This window comes from Artibeus jamaicensis, unplaced genomic scaffold (genome assembly GCF_021234435.1).
Source record: "Artibeus jamaicensis isolate MK-2021 breed Jamaican fruit bat unplaced genomic scaffold, CSHL_Jam_final contig_851, whole genome shotgun sequence".
In the NCBI taxonomy this organism is placed as follows: domain Eukaryota; kingdom Metazoa; phylum Chordata; class Mammalia; order Chiroptera; family Phyllostomidae; genus Artibeus; species Artibeus jamaicensis.
In genome coordinates, this window is record NW_026521986.1 from 2249131 (window position 1) to 2265647 (window position 16517).

The 16517-nt window shown below is 43.0% G+C and overlaps 1 protein-coding gene across 1 annotated transcript in view; it reads right to left on the reverse strand.

The window, feature by feature from the left end:
* Positions 1–15390, reverse strand: part of CCDC175 (coiled-coil domain containing 175) — a 54354-nt gene extending 38964 nt beyond the window's left edge. Inside the window, exons 1-6 of the mRNA XM_053673357.1 lie at positions 15234–15390; positions 14517–14602; positions 11987–12098; positions 7176–7311; positions 4045–4273; positions 1129–1251 (exon numbers count right to left, since the gene is read on the reverse strand). Of these exons, the coding sequence (XP_053529332.1) occupies positions 1129–1251; positions 4045–4273; positions 7176–7311; positions 11987–12098; positions 14517–14602; positions 15234–15390 (843 nt within the window). The remainder of the gene's footprint in view (positions 1–1128; positions 1252–4044; positions 4274–7175; positions 7312–11986; positions 12099–14516; positions 14603–15233) is intronic.
* Between the last annotated feature and the right edge of the window lie 1127 nt (positions 15391–16517).

A 16517-nucleotide genomic window follows, 5' to 3' on the forward strand; every position in this document is an offset into this window, starting at 1 on the left:
GAGATCTTTGGGATTCAGATGAAGGCATGTGTACTTCATTTTCACAAGCTGGAATTGGGAGGGCACATGGCTTGTAATTTATGGGGCCCAAACTGGAGATACAAATGTGGGCATGCAGATAAAATCTGTTCTGTCCCGGCCCTATGCTCGTTCTCCCTAGAGCCTGACTCGAGATTCCTTACCACATTGATATTCAAAAAACGGATGATGATATTTTTAAATGCACATATTTTAAGGAAAATTTGTATTTTACTAGTGTTTTATAATCGGCTATCATAACCAGCATGTTATAACTACAATGATCAGAACCACCCTATACAAAGTGTAATGGGATTAACTGAACATTTTGATAAGATGTGTGAAGTCACTATGACTATTGCCCCATGCATAGAGTTACACATATTCATTAATACAGAGAGAAGAAAGAAGGACTCATTAATTCAACTAACGGTGATAGAAGACTAACAGGCATTTCTGTTTTAATAACATGAAGGTGGTATTAATATTAATCTTTTCAACTATAGTCACTTCCATAAGCTTCAATCTTCCTATCTTTAAAATGAGGACGATCCTCACAAAATATTCAACATAGTACGGGCTTTCACTCAATGTTACTAATATTTTAAAAAGTAGAACTACAGAGTTCCGGAGTATTTTCTAACTTAAACAAATGGTCCCCTTTCCATATGCATGTTCCCACTGCCAATATAAATTGAGAGACTACATTCTTTGTTATCATCACACATTCAGAACTAATGAATCCATCCACGGTTATTTATTTTGTTATGTAAAATAAAACAATATCACAGAGATGTTATATATGGTTCAGTATGCATTTGGATGGTTCTGTGCGCATTTTTGAAAAATAATTTTTACAGTATTTTGGCCCATCAAATGTAGTTTGTTCTTAAAGCATGCCGAACTTCATTCTTCCCACCATATTCCTGAAGAAAACATAATTGCACTATAACACTTTATCAGAAAATGACAAAAATATTCTTCCCGAATGACATAGAGGTAAACTAAAATCAATTCCTTTTTTAAAACACCTTTACCAGTTACATTAAGGGTAGTGTATACTGAGGTGCCTGGGGTTGGGCTTGAAAAACAAGGTTTATTCTTTCTTACCACTGTGGTGGTATTCACTTTTTGTTTCATATTTGCCTCTTTAAGCCTTAATTTATCCAGTTCTTTCTTCTTTTGATAAGCATTCTGTCTCTTGAGTTCACAGATGTTTTCTTGTTCAAAAACCTGCAGTGATAAACATAAGCCCATCAAAAAGCTTATGAGGGCAACAAAGTTTAGAAAATCTTTTTTTTTTTTATTTTGTCAACCTAATTCATATTCAACCTAAGCATACCACAGTCAATCTCAGTATACCAACAATAAAAAAAGGGTTTGCCTGTTTTATAGCATCATAGGAAAGAGAGTGAACCACAAGGACCAAACTGCCATTATAAAATATTGAAATGGTAAATTTGTAAGAGCACTAAAACAACGACTCTTAACAGCAAACTACAAAAGCAATTGCCATGGTAGCAATTTACAAGTAACACAGCATAGCAATCATTGCCAGATTTGCAGTATGCTAGGAGCTCAGGAGAGTCAGAGGAAAGAGGGTAGAACGGTGTCTGGAGACCCAGCTTCACAGTATTTAATGGGAAACAAAACAGACTAAAGACAGAGAAAACAGACTCACTGAAGACAGGGCAGCTTACAGTCCCAGACAACTTCGTACCATCTTTCAAACATATTGTGATCCCTTGTCAAAATATTAAGTATGTCACCCTCTTATCATAATCAGACACATCAACGAATTTGTCTGGCGAAATGAAAAGGTAACTAAGAGGTTAGTAAGGCCTGAGGAAATGTACTCAACTCTGCAGTAAAAAGTCATGAAAACATATGGTTGGGTGACTTTCCATCAATGCCACCAGCCAAGTCACTGGAAGTAGCTACTCTGAATAAATGGGATCATTATCAATTGTATCCACACTGGGGCACAGTTGAAGGAAACTTGGTGATTAATAAGTTTTGCCGAAAGCCCTGGCTGGTGTGCTCAGTGGATTGAGCACCGGCCTGTGAACCAAAAAGTCCCCAGTTTTTTGTTCACAGTTAGACACTTGCTTATTCAGCGAAGTAATATTAGAGAGCGCCCACCGTGAGCCAGGCCGGTAACTATTTTATTCACTCAGCTTTTATTGAATGCAGGGTCACTCAAAGTAGAACATCAACAAACATCAATATCCTACTTATACTCTAACAGTCTAAGAGAAATAAAACACATACACATACATAGCAATCGGTGGGAAATAATGAACCCGAGTCCCAGAGTCTCAGTCTGCAGGTCCGGGAGACATCACGGTGGGCCAGGGAGTCATCAGTGTCCTGCCAGGAAGGATCACCACAGCCAGGTGGGAAGCAGAGTGGAACAAGTCCTCAGTCCAGCAGGGCAGAGCGTCCAGCGGCCGATGCCAAGGGAGGTGAGTGAGGCATGGAGCAGCACTCTGAAGTGTGGAGCTTGGCTGTCTCAGCAGTGGTCTAGCGCCTGCGTCAGTTATACCTTGAGCGTGGTGTATCCCACCCTTCTGGGTCTCTTGATAAGTACTTTGGCACGCCTGCTGCCAAGTGGGGAATTTGCCTAGGAGCCTATCTATGGGTGGTCCCACTCTACAGAAGTAGCTGGTCTGATCACACCTGGGCAGATATCTTGGGTGTGTCCTTGCCAGATGCATCAGGCATGACTTATGTAATCTCTCTCTTGAAACAAAGCATCATGCCTGACTGGCAGCCATCTTGGTTGACATGAGTGACTCCGTTTTGTTTCATATACTTTATGCCATCTTGATTGGACCAGTGCCATTTTATAGGTGCTGCTCTCCACAGGACTTCTGCTGATTCCTGCACTGCAGTCCAGGCGAACAGCCAGCTGCAACTCCACTAAGGTCCAGGGAGCTGGGCAATTACAAATTCAATTTAGTGCCTGCAGTTGGCCTGAGGGATGCCTTGCTAATACCTTCACAAAGAGCCCGTTCCAGAGATGATGAAGGCTGAGCTATCTACATACAAGATATACTGCATTTAAAACTCTAAACTCATCAAACTAATTAGGATTAGTTTTACACTAATAGGTGCTTTAAAGGACAAAGAAGCTTAGACCTGACTGGAATCAAAGTAAGAACCAAATGTTGGTCATGGCTAGTTATAGTCCTCTAAATTTTTAGTAAAGACTCAACAAAAGCAACTTAACTTTTTTCTTTCTATTCTTTTTTATTAAATATAGCAGCACTGTGAGCTTGAATACAATTTCCTGCCTTTATGACTGCAGGTTAGGGCAACTCCAGTCATGGAGAGGGCAGCACCAGGAGCTCGCCAGTAATTCTCACCATAAACTGGCCCCTACGCCACGGGGAGAAGGAGACCGATCCCGGGGCTGCCCGGTGGAGAGAGTCCCGCCTCTCCTGGTGCAGTCGAAGCAGAGCAAAGGACCACCAACAGTTAACCATTCTAATGGTGAATTTTAGTTAACATGGCCTAGCAGATAGAAGAAGCTGAAATTATACCTCACATACCCCCTCACAAAATTCCTGTTTCAAAATTCTCTTTTCTCTTAGGGCCTTTGGCTCTGCCCAGCCCCGCCCCCCTCCCCGCAGGCCCCTCCTCTCAGATTCATTCAGCAGGAGCCGCAGGCTGGGGCCGGGCTGAACTCCCTGGTCCTGTCCATAGCGACTGGGCCTCAGAACTGCTGCAGGCACCAGACAACATGGAGGTAAATCCCTGGTCCCTATCGGGTTGCATATGAGCTGGAGGCCACGCCAGTGATGCAAATCCTGTCACTCACTCTTTCTCATCAGCTGAGATGCTGCTGCTGTACAAGTCAATGTCTTCCCCAAGGGGCCCCAGTGTCCTGTCTCTGCTCCCATCCCAGTCTTCACAGAAGATACCACGGGAGTGCTGGCTGGCCTCGAGGACAAAGAAATCATTTTCCATTTTGTGCTCAAGATTCTGTATAATTATATATTACAAAAAAATCATGCCACTTACTTTTTCATTCAACTTTGATTTTCTTTTTAAATACTCTGCTCTTTCTTTTTCAGTTTGCTCCTCTATCTCTTGAATGTATTTTCTTTGCAATTTTATTTCTTCTTTCTCCATGTTTATTTTGGTATAAGTCTCATTGATGTAAATAATAGCAGCGGCTTTTTTCCCCATCATGTTGTTCAGTGACAGGACAAACTTTTCGTGCTGCTTTGCCAGCTCCTCCTGCTTTTTACTAGGAGAAAAAAAAAATCAATCATGACCTGAAAAGTATGGCTTTTAGGAAAGGGATTTAAAGTCTGTTTAGTGAGATTAACCACCATAAAGAGGGAAATGGTAAGGGATGCTGATTTGACAGTGTATTTGCACTTGTCTAACTTTGGCTGAGACAGATGGAAACACAGTGTCAACCTTGTAATTGTTTACCATGTGGTCCTGCCCACCCACCCATCCCCACACAGCAGGTAGGACCTATGGGCTATTTTGGTTTAAAGCACACAAGGGTTCAACAACAGCTTTGAACAAGTAAATGAAATCTTGCCAAATGGTTAGCTGTGTAGCATTGCCATATCTATCTTACCATCCGGAGAGAAGTGAAAGAGAGGTAGATGTCCCACCATCCCTCCAGCCACCTTCTGATGCCACGGCCCTGCAGGGAGGCCCAGGAGGAAGCTAGCCTTCCTCTGATAGACAGGAGTCAGGCGAGGAGAGGGTTCATCTTCACTGTTAAGAGGACGCTTGGAACCTAATTTGAACTCTATCTTCTCCCAACGGCAGCCAAATCTGAGTTCAAAAGGAGACACTAACTTCACATACCAGTTGGTCACATTCACTAGAGGAAGACCTTAAAGCTGCTAGAAACATCTGTCCCAGGGCTAACAATAACAAACTGGAAGAGGGACAATTTGCGCCATTTATTTGTTTTCCTTTTTTTTGTAAAAGCTCCTGAAATTTAAAGACCTTTTTCCTTTTTCTAGTCTGCAGGGTTAAAACATTTTACAGTTCAGATGGCCGTGTGTAAAGGTTTGGGCCAAAGGAAACAGAGTATCAGTAAGTTCAATCTCCAGACGTCAACTCCACAACAGAAATGCAATACACAGTCTACAGCCATACCACCCTGAACACGCCCCATCTCGTCTGATCTCGGAAGCTAAGCAGGGCCGGGCCTGGTTAGTTCTTGGAGGGGAGAAATGCAATACACAGAAGCCTAGGCTGGAGGGAGTCAGGTCAGGGGTGCTTGGTGCTCCAGCAGAGGAAGCCTTCTCACAGTGCGTACACCTCAGGAAGGCAGAGCGAAACAAGTCAGATCAAAAACCCTGACCCGGCGTAGAGGGAAGCACAGCAAAGAGCTTGCAGGGATTCAGTTTTGTTTCTGTTTTCAGGCTTCCAGGTCACATTTTTTAAATTTTTATTTTTTTAAATTTCTGTTTAAACCAGTTCACATTTTTTAATAGCAACATAATGCATGTTTTTAAAAAATATTTCTGTATGTATTTAGAATATTTTTTAACCGGGATCCAAATAAAATACATACATTGCTAAAAATCAGTATTCCTCAAGTCTCTCTTTTTAAAATACCTCATTTTTTAAAAAAATTGTTGTTGTTCAGTGACAGTTGTCCCGCTTTTCCCCATGGCTCTCCCCAAGGACTGTCCAGGGGAGGACCGCCTGGCAGAGAGTGAGGGTACCTTGAGTGACACCTTTCTTCTAAAAATGGGCACAAAAAGCGATTGTAGCCTGATGATGCTGGCTCGCCAAGCACCCCCCCCCCCACCATGTTTGCCGTTTGCTTTTCCACAAAGATTTCTCTAGAGCAGCGATTCTCAAAATGTGGCCAGGACCTCCTAGCAGCAGCAGTACCTGGGAACTTGTTAGACATCCAAGTTCTCACCCTCACCTCCAAGACCTCCTGAATCAGAAATTCAGGGAGTGGGTGTCCCCAATAATTTGTTTTCACAAGCCCTCCGGGTGATTCTGATACACAATGAGGTGGGAGACTCGCTGGTCTTTAGGGGTGTGTGGGTGCTGGCCAGCTGCTCTGAGGATCCCAGCTTGGAAATGGACAGTTCAGCTTATTCAGCCGCCTCTGGCAATCATGGCTAGTATGCACCACACAGGCATCCGCATTGGGAATCACCAACAGGGGTTAGAGAATGAGTGTTTCTCAAGCTTAGGTGATGATGAACTTTCTTCTTCATGGAACATCTCCCAGAACAGGTGATCTGAGGGCCAACTTCAGGAAAGGCGTCCCTGGGCCTTGAGGTGTCCACCTCACTCCTCATGGTTTGAAATCTCGTGGGCCAAGCAATCCTCTGAGTATTTCAGCTTCCTGAGATTTTCCCCCTATGATGAGGGTTCCTTGAACATTTCTCACTTTGACAAACTGACATTCTGATATTTGCACATTAGCTTTGCAAATGTGCTCACCGTACTGAGTTTTCTTCAGTTTATTTTTGCTTTTTCTTTCGAAATATATCTCTTCCTTCATGAGCTGGATAAATCAAGACTTGCATTCCCCATTTAACAGATGCAGAAAACGAGGTCCCCGGGGTGAAGTGCTGGCAAGGCAGCTAGGAATAACAGGAAGAAACTACCAGGTGTCAGATCCTGAGCTGTGGGCAGTTACACTCATTGTCTCACTTAATTACAGGGAAAATCCAGATCCCTCTCCTGGGAACCAGTCCCACCCTCAGCCCTCCAGCAGATTATGACTGAACACCTTTGAGGAACTAAACTACCTATACTATATCTGGCTTGATGCTGCATTTGCACCCAGCAAGATTTCTTCCTTTGGTGGGTGAGGTTCGTAAATTCAATTTTACTAAAATGCATGCTAAAGCCACTGTGTCCCCCTGCGTGGGGAGGTGGTGTGCATGGCAGTGTATGATTTGCACACCATCGTCACTGCTGTGAGGATGGATAGCCTCTGAAATTGTACAAGTCTCCTGACTGCAGTGGTTGAAGATTTTCTGCTTTGCCCCTCAGCAGCCTGGGTCCCCTTCTCCATGTGACTCCCACCTCTTCTCTTGCCCGGCACCAGTTTGGGTCAGAAGACAAACCCTTCAGCAGAATTTTCCCACTCCTGCCCCAGGCCCCAACTCCCTCAGGTGCTGAGTAAAAAAGTAGTAAGTACTTGCCCCAGAGCTTTATTCATGTCTTTCAGATCAAGTGTTCTCTCCTTCAGGAACTCTATTTCGTTATTCATCCTTGTAATTTTCTTTTGTAATTGATCCATCTCAAGAAGGTTTAATCTGCGAGCATCTCTGACACACTCTTAGAAGGGGAAGAGATGTTAGTGTTATTTGAGAAACAGCACAATTATAGATAACGACTTGTGAAATCATGAACAAATTGTCTGTCTTTGGAGCTTTCTCTGCATCATGTTTCTGGTTCACACGCCTCTTCCTCGCCCTTTCGCGCCCCTCTGCCTCATCTACCAACCATTTCCTTTATTTCGGCCGCTGCCCTGGTGACCAGCCTTCCTTGGGCTCTGAGCCACTTCAGACTGGATCAGTCGGACAGCACCTGATTGTTGCTTTTTCTATCCACTTCTCACTTCCTGCCCAACACTTCCCTGTCGCCTCCACCATGGGACTTCCTTAGACACCCAAACAGCCAAGTGGAAACCAAGGTGCAGGAGGTGGGGCCAACCCTGGACCAGTGACGGACGGGAGCCAGTGCCCGGATGGTCCTGAGAAGAGGTGACTGTGACTCAGGGGTTTGTACGCACACTCCATTGGTTACACTGGCAGCAGTCAGCACCGTCTTGTACCCCACATGAACTCTCCTTTCTCCCCACTCTGGTCTCCTTATCCTGCTGTCCCCCGTGCACTGTACTCCTTAATAAACTCACAGTGCAAGAGCAATTGCCTTTGGTTCTGCTGTGAGGGAACCCAGTGTTTAAAAACAGCAACAACTACAACTAATTATTCATCAATAAATAACAAATCAGTGGAATTACATAAGACTTCAGGTTACCTCAGGGCATGGTAGACAGTAACAATGAATATTTGAACACTGCTGTTTGAGGAAAGTCCTGAATGAGCCATTTCTTTCAGAGACCTTATTTTTTCTAGACTATTAGTTAAATTGTAGCAGGGCTTCTCAAACTCCGCGTCTCAAATATGCAGATGCAACACCTGGGGATCTTGTGGAAATGTAGATTCTGATACAGCAGGTACAGGGTGAGCCTGGAGGGTCTGCATTTTGTGACAAGCTCTCAGGGGATGTTGATGCTGCTGATCTGAGAACCGTATTGCGAGTAGCAAAGCTTTATTCATAATAAGGCCAATTAAATGTACTTGGTTAAGTATTCTGCATGTATCAAGGATCATGAAAGGTCCTATGGTATTGTTTTTCTTTCTAAAATATGTTTTCCTGGTTATAAGATAACCTAACCCAGAACATAAAAAGCTACCAAAAGTAGCTTTGAAACAAAAACACTCCTAATTCTGCTCTTGACACAGCTTCCTTCTAGGTGCTATTTTTATCTGCATGTATAGTTGGTTGTATTTTCCTTGCCAAACTAGACTAACACCATACATATTGTTTTATAACTGACTATATCACTCAGGATCTAAGTAGGGCATAGATATCTTACACTACATTGTAGGGAAATTTTAAAAAAGATTTAATGACTAAATTTTAGAGAGAAGGGAAAGGATAGAGAAAGAGAGGGAGAGAATCACCACTGTGTGAGGGAAATATTGATCAGTTGCCTCTCACCCAAACCAGGGACCCGGCCTACAGCCCAGGCATGTTCCCTGACTGAGAATCTAACAGGCAACCTTTCGGTTCCTAGGCAGGCCCTCAATCCACTGAGCCATATGAGCCAAGGCTGATAGGGAAGTTTATTATAAAGAATTATTGGCCATAAAGTGGATTTGAGTAACGAGGAAAATAATATTAAGAAAGTAAAGAGAACCCTAAAGAATTCAGGAGTAACAGTTATAAGAAACAGCCACTAGACCTGTGGCTGAGAGGAAGTGTCCTGGAAGAAGCAGCACCTCCAGACCCCAGATCTAGACCTCATTGCAGGTGGCTGCAGCCCATTGGATGACTCAAAGAAATTCAGAGTCCTTGGCTGGCAATCTGGCTTCTGGGGGACGGGGGAAACCTGTCCAAGGGAGGTGCCACACTTTAAAACTCACTGCAGAACCACCCAAGGGTGCTGGGGAAGCTGCTCATGGGAAGCTGGCTCAGTGGTAGCAGTCTGCTGTGATGCTGCCCGAGGGGTACTGGAGGAAGCCGCTGGGCACTCTGGACTGCCACACTGCGAGAGTCTTCCAAGCTGAGCACCCTGAAACCAGGAAGAGAAGCCCTTCTTCCCCTGGTATCCCTGGAATGGCAAAGCTTCGTATCGTGCCAGCTGGTAAAGGGGAAATGTCCAGGGTCCGGCTGCCTTATGACAGAGCAGACAATGAAGGTGGATTTGGATCTGCAAGGCAGCAAGTGAATAACTGAAACAGCCACTGAAAGTGTTTTTCCCCAACTGGTGTGGCTCAGTGGGTGGGGTGTTGTCCCACAAACTGAAAGGTCATGGGTTCACTTCCCAGTCAGGGCACAGGCCTGGGTTGCAGGGCTGGGGCTTGGTTGGGGGTGTGCCAGAGGCAACTGATTGATTAGACCATTGTTTTAGGTTGGTCTCCCTGGGAAACAGATTGTAAAATCTGTGTGTCAACGATGCACTGGGAAGTGCTCTCAGGAACATCTCAGAGGAAATAAGGGGCATGGGGCTGGGCAGAAGGGGAGATGAAATGATCATGAGCTTTAGAGCTGTGAGGACACTTGGCCGTTGTTCTGCCTTGAGTCAAGGAAGGCAAGCTTTTACCCCTCCAGTGACCACTCAGCAGCACCAGGGGAGGGTAAGGACCCCAGAGTGAAGCCTTTCTCTTTGCCAAGGACAATTCCTGTGAAGGAACTGAGCTGTGAGCCTCAGCCAAGCCTTCTGGCAGATGGGGAAATGAAATTGGACCTTACCTTACACCAAGCACGACATTTAACATCACAAACCTTAATGGAAGAGCTAAAACTATACAACTCTTATATGCAAACATATGGGAGAGCTTCATGACACTGGATTTGGCTATCATTTCTTCAATATGAACCCTAAAGCACAGGCAACAGCAACAAAAAATAAATGGGACTACATCAAAATTCAGAATTTCTGTGCACAAAACTCACTATCAGCAGAGTGACAAGGCAACTGGGGGAATAGGACCGAATATTTTCAAATTTATACATCATAAGGGGTTATCATGCAGAATAGACAGAGCATCCCTACAACCCAATAACAACAAAACAAACAACCTGATGCAAAGGTGGCAAAGGACCTGAATAAACATTTCTCCAAAGAAGATCTACCAATAGCCAATAAGCACATGAAAAGATGCTGAACACCACTAATCCTTAAGGAAATGCAAATCAAAACCACAATGAGATACCACTTGACACCCATTAAGATGGCAACTATTTACAAAACAAAAACAGGAAAATGGTGACATGAGTGTGGAGAAATTGGAACTATCGTGCACTGTGGGTGGGAATGGAAGAAGGAGCAAGCACTATGAAAAACACTATGACAGTTTCTTAAAAAGTTAAACATGAAATTACCATGTTACTGTACCACCCAGGAATTCCCTTCTGCACACACACCCAAAGAATTTGAAGCAGCAACACAAATTGACATTTATACACCCATGTTTAAACAGCATCATTCACAATAGCCAAAAGGAAACAACTGGAGTGTCCATTGGTGAATGAATGGATAAATAGAACATGGTATATACAAGGTCTGTCTGGGAAAATTCCAGCCACTGTTAGTATAAAAAGAATGGTTTCTGTGCCATCGAGGTAACCTGGTGCCATGGAAAGTGGAGTGAAACACTCATGTGTGAACAATGACGACTTCGCTGTACTAGTCAGTGGGAGCGACTGGTAGATGCCCTTGAGGGAGCATGTGTACTGTGTGGCCATTGCATTCAAAATGACTGAGCAAGTAGAGCCATGAATCTGCACCAGATTTTGTGTTAAGCTTCATCATTCCTCCACAGAACCAATCATTCAGATGATCCAGAAGGCAGCAGCTATGGGCAGCTGGTAACTGGCAGCTTCATCACAACAACACACCCACTCATGCATCACCTCTAGCGCAGAGTTTTTTGGCAATACATCAAATCACCCAGGTGACTCAGCCCAGGTACAGCCCAGATTTGGGACCTTGCGACTTCTGACTTTTTCTAAAACTAAAATCACCTTTGAAAGGGAAGAGATTTTCAGACCATCGATAAGATTCAGGAACATATGACAGAGATGGTGAACTGTGTGAGGTCAAGGCACCTACTTTGAAGGCGATGAGGCACCATTTTTCTATGTACAATGTTTCTTGAATCTTGTATATTCTTCAATAAAAGTCTTTTTTCATATTACTTGGCTGGATACCTTCTGGACAGCCCTCATACATACAATGAAATATTTTTTAAAAGGAGGGAAATTCTACAACAAAGATGAACCCTTAAGACATGATGCCAAGTGAAATAAATTAGTGACAAAAGGACCAATATTGTACAATTCCACTTATGTGAGGTGTCTACAGTAGCCAACTCACAAAGACAGACAGTAGGAAGAATGGCAACTTTGGCCAGTGAAGTCACCTAACTTAATTGGATGAATACCAACTTGGAATGGGCTGATTCTATATATCTTTAGTCTATTCAGACACAAAATTATATTATTTTAAGTTATATATATATTATTTCCACTTAAAATGTCACAGAAATTATTTTGGATCTCACTGTGTGAGTGTCAAGTACTCTTTCTAACTATATTTGACATGAAATAACTACACAAGGTTTGTATAATCATAAATTAAACTCCTCTTTTCACAAGAACTTGGCTCCATTTTTTAATAAGATAAACTAAATTTCTACAGTGATTAACCTCAAAATACCTTCATATTCTGTGTTAACATTAGTGGGAAGAGTTTCCAATTGATGATATAGTCTGCTGAGTTCCATGCTTTCAATTTCCAGAAGATCAATTGTGGTTTTTCTCATTTCTTCCTAAAAATTTAAATTATATATTAAAAAAAATAAAATTATTTCCTAAATAATGCCCTATAATATGTTTTGAAAGGTCAAACTTTGATTTTCCTTAAACACCTTCTGCTGCTATTATTATTTGGAACAGAAAGTAAGGGAAGTAACTACAATCAGTTTTTAAGGTACCATTGTTAGTTTATATTTTAACTTCTGTTTATTTCTTTGACTCAGAAATCACTTTTCCCTATTTGTTTCCTGCTTTGTTTCAATCATTTTAAAGACTTCAAAAGAAAAAACAGGGGTAACACTGAGAAAAAAAAGCTACTTAATATAAAAAAGAGGGAACACCTATAAAAATATGCCTAGGCATAAAGAGAACAATGTTTCTCTTGTACATACTGACAAATCCAAACAAAAGGTCAGGTGGGCCTACTGTTTTTCTTCTTATTATTAATTTATAATATTGAGGGTATAATTTGGGGGGTGTATAAATTATTATTAATTTATAATTTTGGGGTGTATTTTGAAAACAATTCAAAATACATTACTAGAAAAACAGATAAATCATCTTTTAAATAAATGGTCACACTGGCTATATGACCTGATAAATTACCATCCAGTTTCATGAATAATGAAAAGCAGGTTATATAACTTTATTGAGTTGGCCAAAGTGTCTGTTTAGTTTTTTTCCATAAAATAAAAGACACATTATTCAATGGTACCAATAACTTTATTGATTGGGATATTTTGAGTGTATCAGCTGTCTCCTGCTAAAGGCTTCTAGTGGGCAGAGGCCAAGGGTGCTGCTAAACACCTTCCAATGCATGAGACAGCCCCACAGCGAAGGACTGTTTGGCCAAAATGTCAATGGTACCAAGGAACTTTGTGAAGTTCCACTTTTGACACATTTGATCAGTCTCAGCACCTTCTCCATATACTGAACAATCTTTACCTGTGTTTCAGTTGTGTTTTTACCTTTCTTGAAATAAGAAAGCATGACATGCTGAAAATGTTGCATATTTTCTTCCATCTTTAATACAATGGTTGCACAAAAATTTACCGATTTTGATAAGTTTTGGTAAATGCATGTTGATGTGACCGCTGTCACAATACAATCTGACAAAGATTTTGAATGAAGTTAGAGACAACTAAGCACTACTAGAGCCATCGTAACTTCTAGGCCAACCCAGTATCCATAGAGCATGACCACTTTTCTATAAACTTCAATACAAGCATCATCTGTACCCTGAAAGCAGGAAGAACATTCACCAAAGAGGTAACACGATGACTTGAGAGTGCTGGGATCATCGCGATTTTCACTTCCTTCCCTTTGCTTGTCTATTTTTTTCTAAGTTGTCCAGAGTAACCATGTAGTGCTTTATCACAGTGGAAACTTGTTACTTTGAAAAATGGAGGGATTTATCTCTATGCAAGAGATTTCACAGTTCAGATATTAAGTGGGCACATACTAGATAATTTAATATGCTACCATTAATATCATGATCCCCTCAATTCCTGAGAAAAGCATAACTAAAACAAAGCCAGAGAAAAGATTTACACAGACCACAGTGCAGTACAGCATGCACGGATGCTAAATGGTTTATATTCCACATGCATGTATTCTGTATGTATTCAGTTAAGGGACATTATAAAGTATAGTTCTGTAGTATATGTACACAACTCTATAATTACATAAAATATCATTGTAAAGAGATTAACTGTTATCAGCAGTCTGTAGACCCAAACTCATTTACTTTACAATACCTCTATGTTTTGAGATATTGGATATGTGGTAGATTCTTACTCAATATTTTAAAATCAAAGGAAGAGACTTCACCATTCTGACCCTGCTGGGGAAGCATCATAAACATCATCCAGGGCCAGAGAAAGGATTGTGACACCTCAAAAGGAAATTCTTTAAATTCTTCTTTGGTTAATATAACCAAAAGAATATCCGTTCGGTTCTTTTCACTGAACAACATGGTCTACTTCAGTGAAATGGGTGCCAAGAATACCTTTCACCAGGTACATTAGGAACTGCCTGTGGAGAACCGACTTCACTGGCACCACACACCCAGTTTATTTCAGAGGCTATGTGACGCTTACACGTTGGGGTCGCCAGCGTTTCCCATTTGGCTCACCCCTTAACAGAGCTGTGTGCTCACCAGCATTGCTTCTCCTTAGTGGACCTGCCCTCATCCACAACACAGGCCTTGGTTCAGTGTTCTGCATGGAACATGGGGCAACAGTCCACACTTGAGCGACACCGGGTAAATGCTTTGTTAAGTGAGAGGGAAAACAATTTTTTATTTGGTCAGGGTAGATATTTTCCCAGTTTTTCTATTAAAATGCTTTGAACAGATTTGGTGCTAAATTAAAGTTTGATGGGGAAATAAGTGGAACATTTCTTTAAAAGGCTCTTATTAGCTAATACAATACCAATTTCTTGACAGCTACAGCAATGTCCTTAAGAAAGATCCTAGCTTCTTCATTGCATTTAAAAGAGTCCCCTTGCAGTGATTGTTCTAGAAAAAATTTCAAAATTAAGATATCTTATTTATCTGTCCAAATCCTATTTAACCCTTAAGATTTAGCTGAAATGCTAATGCAGCTGCAAGTTACATCTCTCTGTGAATTTCTATAGTACTTGATATAAATCTTTTGTATTTGTCATTTTCTATTTCATAGTATTCTAATTTAGGTGTATATTTTAGGTTCCTTCATCAGAAACTCCCCTTAAGAGTCTCTGTTTGACCTTGGCCAGTGTGGCTCAGTTGGCTGGAGCTTCGCCCAACTGATAGGTTGTGGGTTCCATTCCCAGTCAGGAACCCTTCCTAGGTTACAGGTTTGATCCCAGGTGGGGCATGGATGAGGAGCAACCACTGATGTCTCTCTCTCTCTCTCTCTCTCTCTCTCTCCCCTTCCTCTCTCTCTAATACCAATAAACATATTAGGGGGAAAAAATCTTTGCATCTCTCATGCTAGAAGGAGGGCCCCTCCAGGGCCTGTGAGGAACCCAGGGGGAGTCCAACCAACCTCCCTGAGCTCTGCCTCCTGCCTCCCTGCCCGCGCCCCCCCTCTCCGCCCTCCCCGCCCTCCCCGACCCCTGCGTCTTGTGGGGGAAGTCGCCCCCTCCAGCGCCTGCGGCCTTCTCACCCACAACCAAGAGCTGCCCCAGCGCTGCGGCTGCCACAGAGGAGCCCAGGCTGGAGGGGAAGGTGCACAGCTCCAGGGAGGGGCCGGTGCAGACCGCCGCGGGTCGCAGCACCTTCTCCCCACACCCCAGCTCCGGGGACCAGGACTGCAGCGCCATCTTGCGGCTGCAGTGCAGCGCCCAGCCGCCGGGGCCGCAACTGCCGTTGCCACGGGCAACCGGACGCTGACCGTTGACAGTTGACCGCTGACCGTTGACAGAGGTGCACACATCTTGCATTTTACATGGAGTGCGGGTCACCACCTGAAACTCCCCGGAGTTCCCCGAGGAACAGAGGATGCGTGGCGCACTCTCCTTGCTCTGGTCCTGCTGCTCTGCAGCCGCCTTTGGGTTCTCAGAAATGGCCTCCTCGGGAAGCCTTGCGAGCAGCAGTCCCCCGGGTTAGGGACTTCTCCGTGAGGTTGGAAGCCGCCGCACTTCCCTCAGGAGGCCCTAAGTGGCCGCCAGCCAGAAACTTGGCTCCGGAGTTTACTGTCGGGGCCTTATTTCCCGCTCAGCAGTTTGGGTTTTCCGGCCCCAGACCAAGCTGCTCTGACTAGGAAGGTGAAGAACAGGTTAAGCTGCTCCCTGCTGGCAGCTGCTTGCTAATTCAATGTATTTCTGCCTAAAGGAGCATATTCTGATAGCCAACAGGAAGAATATCCTTGATCAATTACAGGCACTTGGAGTTTTTCAGGGAAACCTCTGCAGAGTAATCAGAAATTAAGTTGGGCCTGAAACAACCAACCCATATTTAGCATGAATGTCTTATTTCATTATTATGTAGGAAGTCGCTGATGTTTGGGGTGGCATCCTCATTTAGAAAGGTAGCAATGATGTCCCTGCTCACTTAGTATTTTTATAGACTTTTCAAACACTCATGACCTTAAAAGAGCAGTGTTCTCATTTTCCTTATTTTAATTAACTTAATTACTATTTTTACAAACCATTTTAGCTCTGATGATTGACCTGACGATGATTCGGTAAAGCTCACTGGAGTATTAAGCTCTCTATTGGATTCCAAAATCTTTGTCTTCTCTCTTTCCTTCTCTCTCTGGATGTGTGTGTGGGAAGGGGTACTGACCATTTCCTTATATAGTGATGCAGTTGAGAATTTCCAGAGTTCGTTTGGAAAATGAAAATATAAACAAGTCACTGCTGCCCTGAATCCCCTTCCTTCTGACCCCCTCAAGGATCTTCCTCAATCAGCTCCTCCCTCACCTGTGTCTTCCATGTGTGCCTCAGAA